At 48.6% G+C, this 15,451-nt stretch overlaps 1 protein-coding gene across 1 annotated transcript; it reads left to right on the forward strand.

Moving 5' to 3' along the window:
* The first annotated feature begins 4,632 nt into the window (after positions 1–4,632).
* On the forward strand, positions 4,633–6,233 carry Pold4 (DNA polymerase delta 4, accessory subunit). Its single transcript, XM_046445110.2, has 4 exons — positions 4,633–4,765; positions 5,001–5,090; positions 5,324–5,435; positions 5,758–6,233. The coding sequence occupies exons 1-4, from the start codon at positions 4,669–4,671 to the stop codon at positions 5,780–5,782; spliced, it is 324 nt and encodes a 107-aa protein (XP_046301066.1). The 5' UTR covers positions 4,633–4,668; the 3' UTR covers positions 5,783–6,233.
* Positions 6,234–15,451: the final 9,218 nt, after the last annotated feature.

Below are 15,451 nucleotides of genomic sequence, written 5' to 3' on the forward strand. Positions count from 1 at the left end.
TTTATTTATTTTTTGGTACCAGGGATCAAACCCAGGGGCAATTAACCACTGAGCCACATCCCCAGCCCTTTTAATAGTTTACTTTAAGACAAGGTCTTGCTAAGTTGCTTAGGGTCTCACTAAGTTGCTGAAGCTGGCTTTGAACTTGTGAGCCTCCTGCTTCAGTCTCTGGAGCTGTTAGGATTACAGGCATGCGCCACAGCACCCAGCCTATATTTTTTTTTTTTGTCTTGAGATAGAAACTTGATGATGCTAAGGCTGGCCTTGAACTTGGCAATCCTCTTGCCTCATCTTCCAGAGTGGCTGATATCATAAGTGTGCACCACTGCACCAGGCTCATTGTCATCTTCGGTGCTTGGAAATGTGCTTGTGTTCTGAAAAAATAAGCACAAGAGGGGGAACTGTCACTTGGGACAGGAGGCAACTTGCAGGAGGGTAGGAGTGGGTACAGAGGAGGCTTTGATGAGAGGTGGCAAATCGTGAGACCTTGCCAGCTTCCTGCTTTTACAGATTGACCCAACATCCAGGACTTAGGGCCCCCTCTGTAAGCAAGTGGCTCATTCAATAACCCATCTTACACACACTCAACACATAGTGTGTAGACAGAGGCTCTCGGTCTCCTTTAGCCTAGAGTGCAAGGAGAAGTGACTCAAGCCTGGTTGGGGGCCCTATTCTTTCAGCACCCGCTTCTCCTCTGGAACCACAAAATGTCCCTTAAATTCTTAGGCTCCCTGACTCATCTGGTACCTGGATTTCCAGGCAGGGGACAAAGCCCTTGTCCATGGGGTGGCAGAAGAGGCAATGAGAAATTAACTGTGAGCAAGATTTTGAGCCAGAGTTCCAGTCCTCAGCCTAGCTAGTTCAGAGGTCACTTCCAGGTTCCTCCCCAACCTCCAAGTCCTGGCTGATTGGGGGGGGGGGGATTGGACCCATTAATTAGGACCATCTTCCCAGCTAGACAAAGTCTGACACCTGGTGGCCAAGGTGAGAAATAGCCAGAGGGGCCCCTTTTCAAATCTCCCCAGAATTTCTGCAGAGCTAGGATGACCAAAGTGAAAGGGGGAAATGACCAGAAGAGATGTGGAGGGTGGGGATGATGCAGAAGAGACATCAGAGACCCACATGAGCATTTTCCTCCCCTGAGATCTGTCCCTTAAAACCACTAAGTCCCAGGACCTGGACCAGGGAGATGAGGGGTGTTTGGGAGGATGGTGAGGGACTAGAAGGAGCTCCTGAAAGAATGTGGCCCACAGGGTAAGGAATGGGGCCAGGATGTGATTCTGGGTGTTCCTCTGTCTGCCCAGAATCTCCTAAGCTGGCCTGATTTCCACTTCAGGGTGGCTGGCAGGGCCTGAGGGCCTGAGGAAGGGGAGTGCTGGGAGAAGGGAAAACTGATCAATACTCCACACCGCACTGAGCTCCAGGCAGCTACTCTCCTCCCTCCACCCCCATTACCTGGCTCTCTTCTCAAGCCCCACTGTGACCCAGGGAAGGGGCTCTCTGGCATGGACATTAGTGCAGCACTGAGGCCCACCATCCTGCCACATGGTCTGAGCTAAACCAGTCCTAATCCCCCTCTCCTGAAGTGGTCAGTAGTGAGCCTTGGCCCTCTGGAAGGCACTGGTCTTCCCTCCCAATTCCCAATTCCTTGCTCTCCTAGGCTCCCCAGGACTTTGGTCTTGGCCCTGAAGCAAGGGCCTTCAGTGTTCCCAAGATGCAAAGATAACTCTTACTAGTCCCATCACTAGCCTCTGGGTGTCAGGGCTATCACGGGGAACCTGTGCTAGGGCCTCAGGACATTCACCAAAGGAGAACTTAGCACCTCCCTCTTCAGACCCCTGACCTGGCCATCAGCATGAGGACTGAATTTTAACAGGCAAGGACAGGAGTTTGGGGATAGGCCCAGGAAGCTGCCTGAGTAGGGGCAGGGGTTCTAGGGAAGATGGGACAGGAGGAAGATGGGGTTGGAGAATAAAGGAGGAAATGACCTAAAGCTGGGCAGGTAGCACATCTTAGTCAGTGGGGGAAGGATGCCATTGGGTCAGAAGGTAGTTCTAAATTCTCTGAATGCCAATGCCTGCCTTAGGACTCAGTCCCACTGCCATCTGACTAGGAGGGGAGGGCATGCTGCTTGGGGGACAGTTTCCTCATCCATAGGCCAGAAGACCAGTCCAAGGGTCCTACAGTTGGGCTGACCACTCTACTTTCTCCTTCTGGGGCCTGGGGTGCTGAAGATCATGGGAGACATTCCAGGCCAGGTGGCAGAGGACAGCCAGGCCTGAGCCAGGCAGAGCTGGAGACAGTAGGCAGGACAGCTGAGTATCCATAGAGCAGGTCAGGATGCCAGAGGCTGCCAAAGGAGAGAAGGGAATAGGCCCAGGCAGCAGTGGGAGCTGCTGTGGCCGCCCAGCGGCACACCCCATTTCACGCTCCCTGGGCGGTGGCAGGCCCCACGGCTATCAGCTTTCAGGGGTGGGAGGGACCAGGAATGAGGAGGGGTCCGCCCCACCCATGGCACCCTATTCCCTTAGGGCTTTGTGAACTCAGGAGGTGGGAGCCACACATCTCTGGGAACAGCCCAGGAGCCCCTTGCTGAGAGGCCCTCCAGCCTAGGGGGTTGTTAGTCCCAGAGCCTGGGTGTCATCCCTCTGGATTAGACCCTATATCTATGCCCTTCCCAGCCTGGGCCTCCCTGCTGCTCTCCACACCGCAGCTGGGCCCCTGCCCTGGATGTGGGACCCACTTAGTCCATGAAGCAGGTCAGGGACTAGACCTGGCCCAGCCCAAACATGGCAAGGAAGGGCCCTCTAGTTCTGCCCCGTGCACCCAGTCCCTTCTTCCTCAGCTCTCTTCGAGGAAGACAGCCAGGCAGGAAGAACCCCTTGAAGGCATGTCCTGCTCCTCCTCCCCTCTTCTGGTGGTCTCCTCTCAGAACATTATCTCTGTCCCATGTGTAGTGGAGGCCCAGCCGGCCTTTTAACCCAGTTCCCAGAGCACTAGGAAGGAGGAAGGCAGAGGACTCTGAGCAAGCATCAGCCCTTGACCACTGGAAGCAAGAACCGGATGGGATCTCCAGAGGGTGATTAGTGCTGGACCAGTCCCAGTGCTGGTTCCCAGACTCCCACTGGCCAGCATTTTTGCCTGTTGCCAGGAAGTTGGTGAGGGGGAGGTGGGAGTAGCTGTGAGTCAGCAGACAGGAGACCAAGAGACAAAGGTCATGGGTGGAGAACTGAGACACTGTTTACAACAGCCCACCTCCTCCAGGAGGCCTTCCAAAACTATTTATCCCTATGGTCCTAACAGCTCTGACACGCCCTCCCCCTCTCTCCTGTTGAGAATTACTGTGTCGCATTGACAGCTGTACATCCCTTCCCTCCTGCAAGCCTGTAAGCTCCTGGAGTGTAGGGAGGGCCAGTAGTTTGATTGAGGCCCACAATACCTGTTACTAACAACAGTGATCATAATTCCTACTTTCAAAAAATATTTTGAAGCTGGGTGTGGTGGCTCATGCCTGTAGTATCAGAGAGACTCAGAAGGCTGAATCAGTAGGATCCCAAGTTCAAGGGCAGCCTCAGCAACTTAGTGAGACCTTGGCTTCAATCCCTAGTACCCAATAAATAAATAAATAAAATCCCCAGTACCACACACACACACACACACACACAAAAATTGACACCTATTTTCAGTTAATACATGGAGATTTGCTTAGAACAGTACTTGATGCATGGTAAATGCAATATGAGAGTTAGGTCATTGCTCTTATTTTCTGTTCACATGCACATTGTTGTGAGAAATAGGGCGGATTTTGCCAGTGAACTGAGGATCCAAACACATGAGAGGGGACTAGATCCCTGCTGTGGTCCTTTGTTTGGTATGGAATCTTCCTGACTAGTAAGGCAGGCAGGGCAGACTGTGGGAACCCAGGAGAGCTGGCAAGTCAGTCGCCTGGCTAGAAGCAGGCAGTATCTTTGGGTGCAAACTCTGAGAAAGACTTTGGGACCCATGGTCTTCTCCAGCCAGGCAATGGGCGAGATGAGGGTGGGGTGGAAGCCGAGAAGGGGGCTGGATTAGCTCTCTCTGGACCTCCGGTCTGCCCAGCACTCAGTGGCCCCGGGGCCAGAGTGAAGGTTCCAGCTGGGCTCAAGGGAGTTAAAAACCGGCCACGGGGATTAATGAGGCTGAAAAGAACATTTGCCTAGGAAGGAAAAACGGGAAGTGAAAGGCTGAGGATAACGCTCCGTATGTCCCTGGGGACCATGTAGACCAATGGGGGGCAGGAGGAGGTGGTGAAGTCTGGGGCATCTTGACAGGTCCCCCACCCTGGCCTAACCCCACCTCCGGCAGAACACAGCTGCACCAGCTGGCCCGCCCCTGGCCCTGTGCAGCCTGCCATTGGCTAGAGCCAGGACCCCGCCCCAAAGAGGCGGCCTACCATTGGCTTGGATCTCTGATGTTTGCAAGCTTGTGGGGGTGGGGTACAGGCGTCACTCTCTGGAATCGGGCGACTTCCTCTCTCTGCTTGTCTGGGTCATCTTGTCTGCCCGTCGCTGGCCCATCTCTCTCTGGCCCCATCTCTCTCACACTCTCAGCAGCTGTCTCTTGCGCGCCCGCTGGCCCATCTCTTCTTCCCTGCAGTCGCCTCCTTCTCCGCCTGCCTGGGTGGCCGCCATGGGCCGGAAGCGGCTCATCACTGACTCCTACCCTGTTGTGAAGAGGAAGGAGGGGCCCGCTGGGCACAGCAAGGGGGAGCTGGCACCAGAACTAGGTCTCTGAGGTGTGGGGGACTGGAGGAGTGGACATGTAGGGACCCTAGAGGACTGTGGGCGGGGGACAGACTGAAGGGGAAGCTAGCCCGTTCTCTACTTCCGTCCGACCCAAGGTCTGGCCGCGGGATGGCCGAGTTAAGAGGGTGGGGACAGAGCCAGGAACAGTGGTACAGCTGTAAGGCCAGGGGCAGGACAAAGGCCTGGGCAGGCCTGAGGAGCAGCCTGTCGTTGCAGGGGAGGAGTCCCAGTCCCCCAGCGAGGAGGCAGCGGAGCTGGAGCTACTGAGGCAGTTTGACTTGGCCTGGCAGTATGGGCCCTGCACAGGTGAGAGTCGCACTCGCCACCCATCCCAGCCCACAGAGCGCATCTTGGAGCTGGTCCTGTCACCCAGGTCTGGGAAATAATACAAGTATCTGCCTGCTTCTTGGACACTGTCTCCTGAGAATGGTGTGTGTGAGAGGGCGCACAGGCTCAAGACAAACCCTACACAGTGTGTTCTCTAGCCTGGACTCTTCTTACCCCCTTGAGTCCCCTGAGTCTTCTTCCCACCCTGGCAGGGATCACACGGCTGCAGCGCTGGCTTCGGGCAGAGCAGATGGGCTTGGAGCCTCCCCCAGCAGTGCGTGAGGTGCTGAAGACCCACCCAGGAGACCCCCGCTTCCAGTGCAGGTTAGGATAGGCCAAGAGGGCTTTCAGGGGAGGCAGGGCCTTCTCCAGGCCTTTTCTCCCCTGACCTGAGGGAGAAATGGATGTGGGCTTGGGGGTACTTGCTGAGCAGGCAAAAAGGGTCTCCAAGGTGCCTGGCTCAGGAAGACAGGTTACTTTAATATTCTAATCCCTATGAGCTAATGGCAAGGGGTGGGTAGGAGGCACCCAGGTCCAAAGAACAATCTATTTAGTACAAAGGAACTAAAAACAATGACCAAGCTGGTGAAGTCACATTAAGGGACTTAACTGACTCCCCCCCTCCCTCCCACCCTGTCTTCCACAGCCTCTGGCATCTCTATCCCCTTTGAGGTACTATCTAGGCCCTCCTGTCCTTGGCACTCCTGCTAGCTGAGAACTTCAGAAGAGAAGTAACAATCAGTTGCTGCTGCTGAGCCCAGCCCTGCTGTAGAAGAACATTTGTCAGGCCAAGCAAGTCTGGAGGTCTCCATGGCTCAGCACCTCTAACCAATAGGTGCCTATAGCCCCCTGTGAGAACCTACACAGCTGAAGCAGAGCACCTCCTAGATGTAAAGTGGCCTCTGGGGACAAGGACCTGGCCATGGCCTTACAATGCCTGCCGTACTCTTCCTAAACTAAGGCATTGCACAGTCTTGTGCACAGCCAGGTACAGGTGGATGAAGCAGGAGGTGAAGATGGACTCCCATTGCAGGCTGGAAGCTCAGAGCAGGAACTGGTTGAGCTCACAGGGCAAGGGGTTCACCAATGCTTATAATAAAGAATAATGAGTCTGAATTCTAACCACTAGTCCCCAGTGTGGCCTTGCTTTAGATGGCAGTCCCCTGCTAGTTAGGCAGGACAGCCGGCACCTTTCCTTTTCCTGACAGACTCAGAACCTCCACAAGAGCTGAGCAACCTCTAGTGCCCCCTGCTGGTACACAGGAAAACAACTCTCTACAGTCACCTCTAAATAGCCAGGGAAAACTTGCCAGAAGTGCTTGCTGAACACCTACTCTGCCAGTGTTGACCACCATGCAAACATGGGCACTTGACCAGAGTAGGATCCATGCAACCATGGATCATAAGGTCCAGAGAGATCTACATATGCCCAGAAAGCATCTCTTCTTCCTGTATCTGGGGGCTATCTAGATCCAAAGCAGGGCTGGGACAAGTCTCAACTTGCAGGACATGACCATCTGAGAGGCTTTGGGAGGGAACTGATTGGAGCTAGGAACAATGCTTAGGGGACTCTGGGTCAGGGCACGACATGGAAAAGGGAATCAGTAAACTCTCATATGGCATTACTTTCACGTCACCATCCCGGTGTGGACAGAGATGGCATATTCACTCCTTGGAAACAGGCCTTGAGAGACTAAGAGCCTTTTTTTTTAAGTTGTAGATGGACACAATGCCTTTATTTCATTTGTTTATTTTTATGTGGTGCTAAGGATTGAACCCAGGGCCTCACACATGCTAGGCAAGTGCTATACCACTGAGCCACAACCCCAGCCCCAACTAAGAGCCTTTTTAACGTCCATGTTATGGAACATGGACAATGTCTCAGGTAATTTAAATGTATTATCTTTTTTTTTTTTATGGATAGAACAAGAGATCATTTTTTTCCTTAGAGAGAGAGAGAGAGAGAGAGAGAGAGAGAGAGAATTTTAATACTTATTTATTTTTTAGTTTTTTGGTGGACACAACATCTTTGTATGTGGTGCTGAGGATCGAACCTGGGCCGCACGCATGCCAGGCAAGCGCACTACCGCTTGAGCCACATCCCCAGCCCTAAATGTATTATCTTTAATTTTCCTAAAAAATCTTCCAGATTTTTACAGAGAGGGGATCTGAAACTCAAAAAGGTTCAGAGTTGGGTGCAATGGCACATGCCTGTAATCCCAGCGGCTTGGGAGGCTGAGGCAGGAGAATCGTGAGTTCAAAGCCAGCCGCAGCAAAAGTGAGGTGCTAAGCAACTCAGTGAGATCCAGTCTCTAAATTTTAAAAAAGTACAAAAAAAGGGTTGGGGATGTGGCTCAGGTGCCCAAAAGCACTCAGCAGGTAAATGGTGTAGAGACCAGGGACCACATGCAACAGACTCTTCCAATTCACACCATGTCCCCTGCTGTGGGAGGCCGACATAGCATGTAACCCAGGTTTGCTTCCCCTCCTGATTGGTGTGGCCCTGTCAGTCACCCCCTGCTCTGGTTGCTTAAGTAACTGAAGACGGTAGCCCCGATCTTGAGGGCAGAGAAAACGCAAATGTGTCTTCGTGCATGAGTGTGCCTTCCTACATCCCCAGGGATTTAGCTACACTCACCTGTTCCTTTGTGATATTACCCCTTGTCCTGTTTGGGATAGAATGTTCCGTGGAAACGCCCTTTGTATGTCCCCTTCTCTTACTCTTGGGTGTGGCCTTCCTAGATGTCAGTCAACCTGCTGATAGCAGACATCATGAAGCTAGACTCAGCCCCTTGAAACCTGACCCCTTACCTCATTTGAATGGCTTCTTCTCAATAAAAGGGGTCAGCATGTGCACATGTGCAAGCTCTCTTTCTTTGGACCCTTAAGGTCAGAGGAGCTGTCATAGCACCCCCAAAGAAAAAGGTATTTCTGTCTCTTGTGTTCCCCTGAAGTGATCCTGAAGTGCTTTAGTCGCAGGAATCGACACCTCCCGCAACACCCTGCCCAGATGCTAAGCCCTTACTATGTGCCAGGCACCAAAGGTCCCTGTGGATGTTACTGATGCTAAGGAGACAGACAAAACAAATGTGGAAATTAATTATGATGGTGGTAAGCAATTTAGGGTGGGGTGGGGGGCCAGAATGCCAGGGGAGCTATTTGGAGGGGTTGAGCAGCAAAGGTCTCTGGCAAGGTGGCATTTGAGAGAGCTAGTGGTAGTAAGAGACAAGTCTGGTAGCTGTGTTAGTGTTCCAGAACAAGAAGTAGAAAGTTCCCATGGCAGGAGCATTTCCAGTTTTGTTCAAGGAATATTATGAATGCTGGTATCTCCTGCGCTGAAGGGAGGGGAATGAGGAATGAGGCCAGACAGATGACAGGACAGTCCCATGAATCCTTGCAGGCCATGAAGAGAAATCTGGATTTTATTCTGAGTGAGGGGGAGATCACTGGAGGGGTTTAAGCAATGAAATCACTGAACTTATGACTGCAGCTGTGGGTGGAGAACAGACAGTAGAGCTGGAAGAAGACCAGTACCAAGACATTCAGGAGGCTGCTGGAGTCAGCCTGGTGAGAGGTGTCAGTGATCTGACCAGGGTAGGGAGGTAGAGCTGGTAAGAAGTGGCCAGATTCTGCATTTTGAAGGGAGAACTGACAGGGCTTACTGATCTTGACTTGCTGATCTTGAAGGACAGGAACCAAGGATAACTGCCCAGGTTTTGGAGTAGGTGAATGGAAGAACAGAGTTCCCATTAGTAAGATGGGAAGGATGTGGAAAAGGGTGGGGAATCAACAGTTCACTTTTAGACATGTTGGATTTGAAGTGTCTGCGACACATCCCAATGGAGATGGGTACAGGCAGAGAGTACTTTAAGTCTGACATTCTGGGGAAATCTGTATTTGAGATATTACTTTGGGGATCTTTCAGATGGCATTTAAAGCCAAAGAATGCATAGGGTTTCCTAAGTGAGAGTAGATGGAGATGAGAAGAGGTCCAAGGACAGTCCTGCAACCTCCTATGCTCAGGGGCCAAGGAGACGGAGGTAGGAGCAGCTGGTGAGGCCAGATCAGCAGAGGAGGGCTGGCAGGCCTGGGCCGGAGAGGCTGATAAAGTGCAGCCTGTTGGGTCTGGCCATGCAGAGGGCATGGAGACTTTGATGACAGCAGTTTTGTGGAGTGGCAGCTTAAGTAGAAGCAGGGAGTGTGCCAATGCCAATATTCTTTCAAGGGCTTTTTATTGTACAGGAATAGAGACCTGGAGTGGTAACTAGAGAGAGTATGGGATCAAGTGGGGGATTTGTGCTTGTTTTTTTGCCTTTTGTTTTAGATGAAGTGATACTGCAGCACAATCGCACCACGAAGACAATGGTCCAACAAGGAGGGGAGGAGATGCTGCAGGATACAGGGCATAATTGTATGAGGTCTTCATGAAGGTCAGGAGGGCCAGGAACTAGTAGTACATGAGGAGGAGGGTGGCCTTCAGGGAAGTGGATGAGGTGGGGGAGATTTGGGAGGTGAAATATCAGAGAAGCAGATGTTTACTGGCAGCCTGGCATTGCAGGGAGGAATGTTTGCTAAGCGCTTGTCTCCACCATCTGCTGTGCTGAACACACCTAGAATGTTACCTAGTTGAGTCTTCGTCATGTATTATCTGTGTTTTACAGATAAGGAAACTGAGGCTGAGAGGAAATGTGCCTTGCTTAATCAATAAACACCAGGGCAGAATTCACAGCCAGCCTGTCTTCCCACCCATTTGCCCCACACCTGCGCTCCAGATGCTTAGGATGGTGTTGACAAGATAAGGCCTACATATGGGGAAAGTTAAAATCCCATGTAGTACAAGCACTGCCCCAGGCAGCCTAGGAAAGCTACAGACACCACGCTGTCTGGATTGCTCGGAAGCAGAGAGCAGCATGGGATGGCCCTCCAGCAGGAGCCTGGGTACTGGTATTACTCCTCCCTCACCTCACCTGCATGCAGCCCTTTACCAGCGGCATCCCTGCTGTGGGACCTACCCCCTGCAGGTTGGATGTAGATGCTCCACTCTGAATGTTCTTAGCAGTTCTATGTCTTATCTTTACAATCTGCCAGTTTTGCATTCCTCTCTGGGATAATGTCTGGAGCAGTTGTTTTAACATAAATAGATGAAATTCTTTATTACCAAGTACAATGAATCCTCCAGGGAAATGAGCGTGTGTGGCCTAGGACTGGCTTCAGATGCTCTGGTCACACCTGCCACAGCCTTACTCAGTCTGAGAAACACTGCAGAAATACTAAGCAGAGCATCTCCTCAGAAGGAAAAGAGAAGCAGCCAGTCCTTGAAGGGTGAGGAAGAGTAGGAAGGCAGAGGATGGCATTCCAGCTGGAGGAGACAGCTGGACAAAGGCAACCCAGAGGGGTTGGGGTGTGTGGCCAGGATGAGGGGTCCTCTATGAGGACCAGCACTGTGTACTGCATTTCATCCTCATAGCCACCCAAGAAATGACTATACAATTCCTTATAAGTGATTTTAAAGAGGAAAAGAATTAAATCCTTGTCCAAGGCCACACAGCATGTGGGCTTGCACTCTTAAAAAACACATGGAATAACTCCAGTGAGGTAGGCTGTGGCCAAAAAAGAGGCTCTTGAGCCTGAGGCTAAGGAACTCTGACTATATCTATGATGATATGAATGAAGGTTTGGGGACCTGGATTGAAAAGATAAAAGGAATCATCCTGGAAAATCTGTCTGGTCAGGTATGAAAGGGAGACTAGGAGATCTGGTGTGTGCGGGGTGGGGGGATCATCTCAGGCAGGAAGACATAGTGGGAAGCTACTGACTATTCAAGACATGGGGTGCTGAGAGACCCTGGATTAGCAGCTACCCCAGGAAGGACAAAGAACTGCAAGGGATGTTGCAAAAGAGGTTGGCACGATTTGCGATTTGCGTTTGGGAAGGGAAAATTGGGTAGGAGGCATAAGGCATGACTCAGATTTTGGGTTTGGGTGGATGAGAATGCTGATGCCATGGACAGAAAAATGGAAATTGGGAGGAGGAAGACAAGGGGGGGGGGGAAGACAGGGAGGGGGAGACAGGACAACTTTATACACAGTTAGCTTGAGATGATGGCAGGACACCCAAATGGAAACATCTGGTACGAGGTGTCAATGCAGAGCCCAGGTCCAACAGATGGTGGCATTCAGGGGTAGAGAAGAATCACCTATACAGAGGTGACCTATGAACCCAGCAGTATGAGAATAAAGAGAGGCCGGAAGAGGTAGATGAGAAGACCAGGATGAAATATCAAAAACAATGGAAACAATTCCACTGGGGTAAAAGGCCACTGGCCACGTAACACGTAGTTTTATGGCTATCTTGGATTCACAACACTGCACTCTTTGTACCCCCTTCACTGGGAGAGAAGGGTCTTCTACCTGCCTAGGGTGGGGTCCTGGAAGAGGAAGTTCCAGGACATACTCCTTTTAGAAGGCCTGTCTCCTCTTTTACCAGGCAGTGCCCCACCCTGGGACAAGGGACACCTTGTCAAGAGGATAAATTTCACAACGGTCCAAACATGGTGAATCCAGTATAAACATAATCAGGGCACCTGTTAGTTCATTTAACAAGTGCATACAGGCACCTGTTAGTGTGCACTGTGTGTGGAATAAAGGTTTCCAGTCCACCCTTCAATACATGAAAAGATGCTCAGCTTTTTTCTAATTTGACCAGCAAAATCTCAGCTGTTATATCTGTTGGCAAGGCTTAGGGGAAACAGGTGGGAGCCCAAAATAATACAACCTTTGGGGAAGAATTTGGTAGCATAAATACAATGACACCTAGCCTAGGCAATTAGTGAGACCCTGTCTCAAAATTTTTTAAAAAAATTAAAAAAAAAAAAGGGCTGGGGATGTCACTCAGAGGTAAAGTACCCTTTGGTTCAATCTCTAGTATAGATAGATAGATAGATAGATAGATAGATAGATAGATAGATAAGTTGGAGGGGAGTAGCAGGGGAAGGAGAGAAAAGAGACAGGGAGGAAAGAAAGGGACCAAAGAGCGCTTCTGCATCAACAGCCCAATAGAGTGAGACTAAAGTACATATAAGAGGGCCTGGGATATAGCTCAGTGGTAGAGTACTGCCTGCCAAACATAAAAGGCTCTGGGTTTGATTCCCACAAAAAAATATTTTTTGAAGTAGAAGAGCCAGGCATGGCAGTGCATGCCTGTAATACCAGGGACTTGGGAGGTGGAGGCAGGAGGATTACAAGTTTGAGGCCAATCTGGGCAACTAAGGAAGACCCTATCTCAAAATAAATATTAAGGTCTGGGGTTGTGGCTCAGAGGAAGACCACTTGCCTAGCAGCGTGAGGCACTGGGTTCGATCCTCAGCACCACATAAAAACAAAATAAATGTTTTTTTTTTTTTTTAAATATTTATGGATGAACTCTTTTTTCTTTTAAATATTTATTTTTTTAGTTGTAGTTGGACACAATATCTTTGTTTATTTATGTGGTGCTGAGGATCGAACCCAGGGCCTCGCATGTGCTAGGTGAGTGCTCTACCGCTGAGCCACAATCCCAAATAAATATTAAAAGAGCTGAGGATGGAGCTTGGTGGTAGAGTGCCCCTGGGTTCAATCCTCAGTACCAAAAAAAAAAAAAAAAAACCTTGATAGAAGGGGTTTGTGTCCCAGGCCCCAGTCTCAGATGAAGGAACATCTGACCTCCCTGCCACTACACCCATGGTCCAAAGGACTCGGGGAGAGGCGGGTCACAAATGAATCAAGTTGAATTCACTCATTTTTGTTGCTGAGTAATATTCCATGTGTGAGCAACCATTTATCAGTTGAAGGACATTTGGGTTGTTTCTAGTTTGGGACTCTGATGAATGAAGTCTTGGCAGGATTTCATTTTTCCTGGGTAAATGCCAAGGAATTGGACTGCTGTATTGTACAGCACACATACATTTAATTTTAAAAATATATGCCAATCTGTTTTCCAAAGTGGTTCTACCATTTTACATTCTCATCTGCATAGTGTGAAAGTGTTAGTAGCCTTATATCCTCACCAACACTTGCTGTTTGTTATCAGTCTTTTTTTTTTTTTTTAAAGAAAGAGAGAGAGAATTTTAATATTTATTTTTCAGTTTTCGGGGGACACAACATCTTTGTTTGTATGTGGTGCTGAGGATCGAACCCGGGCCGCACGTGTGCCAGGCGAGCGCGCTACCGCTTGAGCCACATCCCCAGCCCCTGTTTGTTATCAGTGTTATGTTTCAGTCTTTCTTTGTGTGAAAAGTATCTCATTATGGCTTTAATTTGCATTTTCCTAACAATGATCATCTTTTTCATGGACTTGTCTGCCATTCATGTATTTCCTCTGGTGAAGTGCCTTTACAAGTCTTTTTTTTTTTTTGCAGGGGATACCAGTAATTGTACACAGGGGCACTCTTTCGAATACAGAGAAACATTCCAAGTCATTTTTATTTTTTATTTTGAGACAAGGTCTCACTAGATTGTGCAGGGATCTTGCTGCCTCAGCCTTCCCAGTTGCTGGGATTACACGTGTGTGCCATGGAGCCCTGCAACAAGTTATTTGGACATTCTTCTTTTTTCCTTTCCTTTCCCTTTTTCTTTTGGAGATAAGGTCTAAGTATGTTGCGCAGGCTAGTTTGGATACCCTGGCATCAAGAGATTCTTCTTCCTCAGCCTCCTGAGTAACTGGAACACAGACTGTGCCACTATACCCAGCTTCTTTCTGGCCATTTAAAAAAAATTATTTATATACATTTTTTTGGTTGTTGATGGGCCTTTTATTCATTTATTTATATGTGGTGCTGAGACTTGATCCCAGTGCCTCACACATGCTAGGCAAGCGCTCTACCGCTGAGCCACACAACCCCAGTGCCTTTTGGGCCATATTTACGTCAAGTTATTTGGTTACTTATTGAGTGACAAGAGTTCTTTATACATTCTAGGTATACAATTTTTGTTAAATATTTCTATTGTGAATATTTTCCCCCAATTTGTAGCTTGCATTTTATTTTCTTAACACTGTAACATCTTTTGAAGATACAGAGTTTCAAATTTTTATGAAATCCGATTTATCATTTTTTTTCAAAAACCCAACTTTTGGAGGCTGGGGATGTGGCTCAAGCGGTAGCGCACTCGCCTGGCATGCGTGCGGCCCGGGTTCGATCCTCAGCACCACATACAAACAAAGATGTTGTGTCAGCCGAGAACTAAAAAATAAATATTAAAAAATTCTCTCTCTCTCTCTCCCCCCCACTCTTTCTTTAAAAAAAAAAAAAAAACCCAACTTTTGGCTTTGCTAACTTTCTTTATTCTTTGTATATTTTCTATTTCTTGAACAGATATTACTCAAGATTTGAGAATTTTTTTTCATTTTTATTATGGATATGTGGTTCCAGTACCATCTGTTCAAAGACTTCTTTTACCCACTTAATTATCTGGGCACTTTCATAAAAAATCAACTGGACAGTTGAGCCTGGTGACACACACCTGTAATCCCAGCAACTCAAGAGGCTGAGGCAGGAGGATTGCACATCTGAGGCCAGTCTCAGCAACTTGGCGAGACCCTTAGCAATTCAGCTGAACCCTGTGTCAAAATAAAATGGGGTAAAGCACACTTGAGTTCACCCAATATCCTGCCCCCAAAATCATTTGGCCATCCAAATGTGAAACTACTGCTAAACTCTGTCTGTATCATTGATAAGCTTGTCAATCTTATTTCAAAGTCACACTATTCTAATTAGGGTAGCTTCATAATAAAGCTTTAAATAAATCTTACAATTTTATATTTCAAAAATTGGTTTCTTGGGGCTGGGGCTGTAGCTCAGTGGTAAAGTGCTTGCCTCACATGTGTGAGGCACTAGGTTCAATCCTTAGCATCACATAAAAATAAATAAGGATACTGTATGTTCAATAACTAAATAAATATTTTAAAAATTTGGTTTCTTGCTCTTCTAGATCCTCTGTATTTTCCAATAAAATTTTGGAATCTGCTTGTAACTTCAACAGTTGCTTGGGTTTTTCTGCCTCGCGGTTCTGGGGATCAAACCCAAGGCACTGGGAATCCTAGGCAAGCACTCTACCACTGAGCTATATCATCAGTCCTAACTGCTTGGATTTTTATTGGAATTACACTTATTAATCAATAGATCAATTTAGACATAACTGACATTGATTCTTCCAACATTAATGACATTGATTCTTCCAACCCATAAACATGGTATAATCTGCATGCATTTGGTCTTCTTTATCTTCTTTAATTTTCTCAGGCAATATTTTCAATTTTAAATATCGAGGTCTTGCCAGTTTGGGTTAAATCTGTTCCTAAGAGTC

Source organism: Marmota monax, unplaced genomic scaffold (genome assembly GCF_021218885.2).
Source record: "Marmota monax isolate L192 unplaced genomic scaffold, Marmota_monax_Labrador192_F-V1.1 WCK01_AAM20220418_F8-fsc00038, whole genome shotgun sequence".
NCBI classification, from domain to species: Eukaryota; Metazoa; Chordata; class Mammalia; order Rodentia; family Sciuridae; genus Marmota; species Marmota monax.

Coding starts and splice junctions, on each gene's coding strand:
- Pold4 (XM_046445110.2), top strand. CDS start 4,669: ATGGGCCGGAAGCGGCTCATCACTGACTCCTACCCTGTTGTGAAGAGG. Junction 4,766..5,000: donor GGAGCTGGCACCAGAACTAG/GTCTCTGAGGTG, acceptor CTGTCGTTGCAG/GGGAGGAGTCCCAGTCCCCC. Junction 5,436..5,757: donor GACCCCCGCTTCCAGTGCAG/GTTAGGATAGGC, acceptor TGTCTTCCACAG/CCTCTGGCATCTCTATCCCC.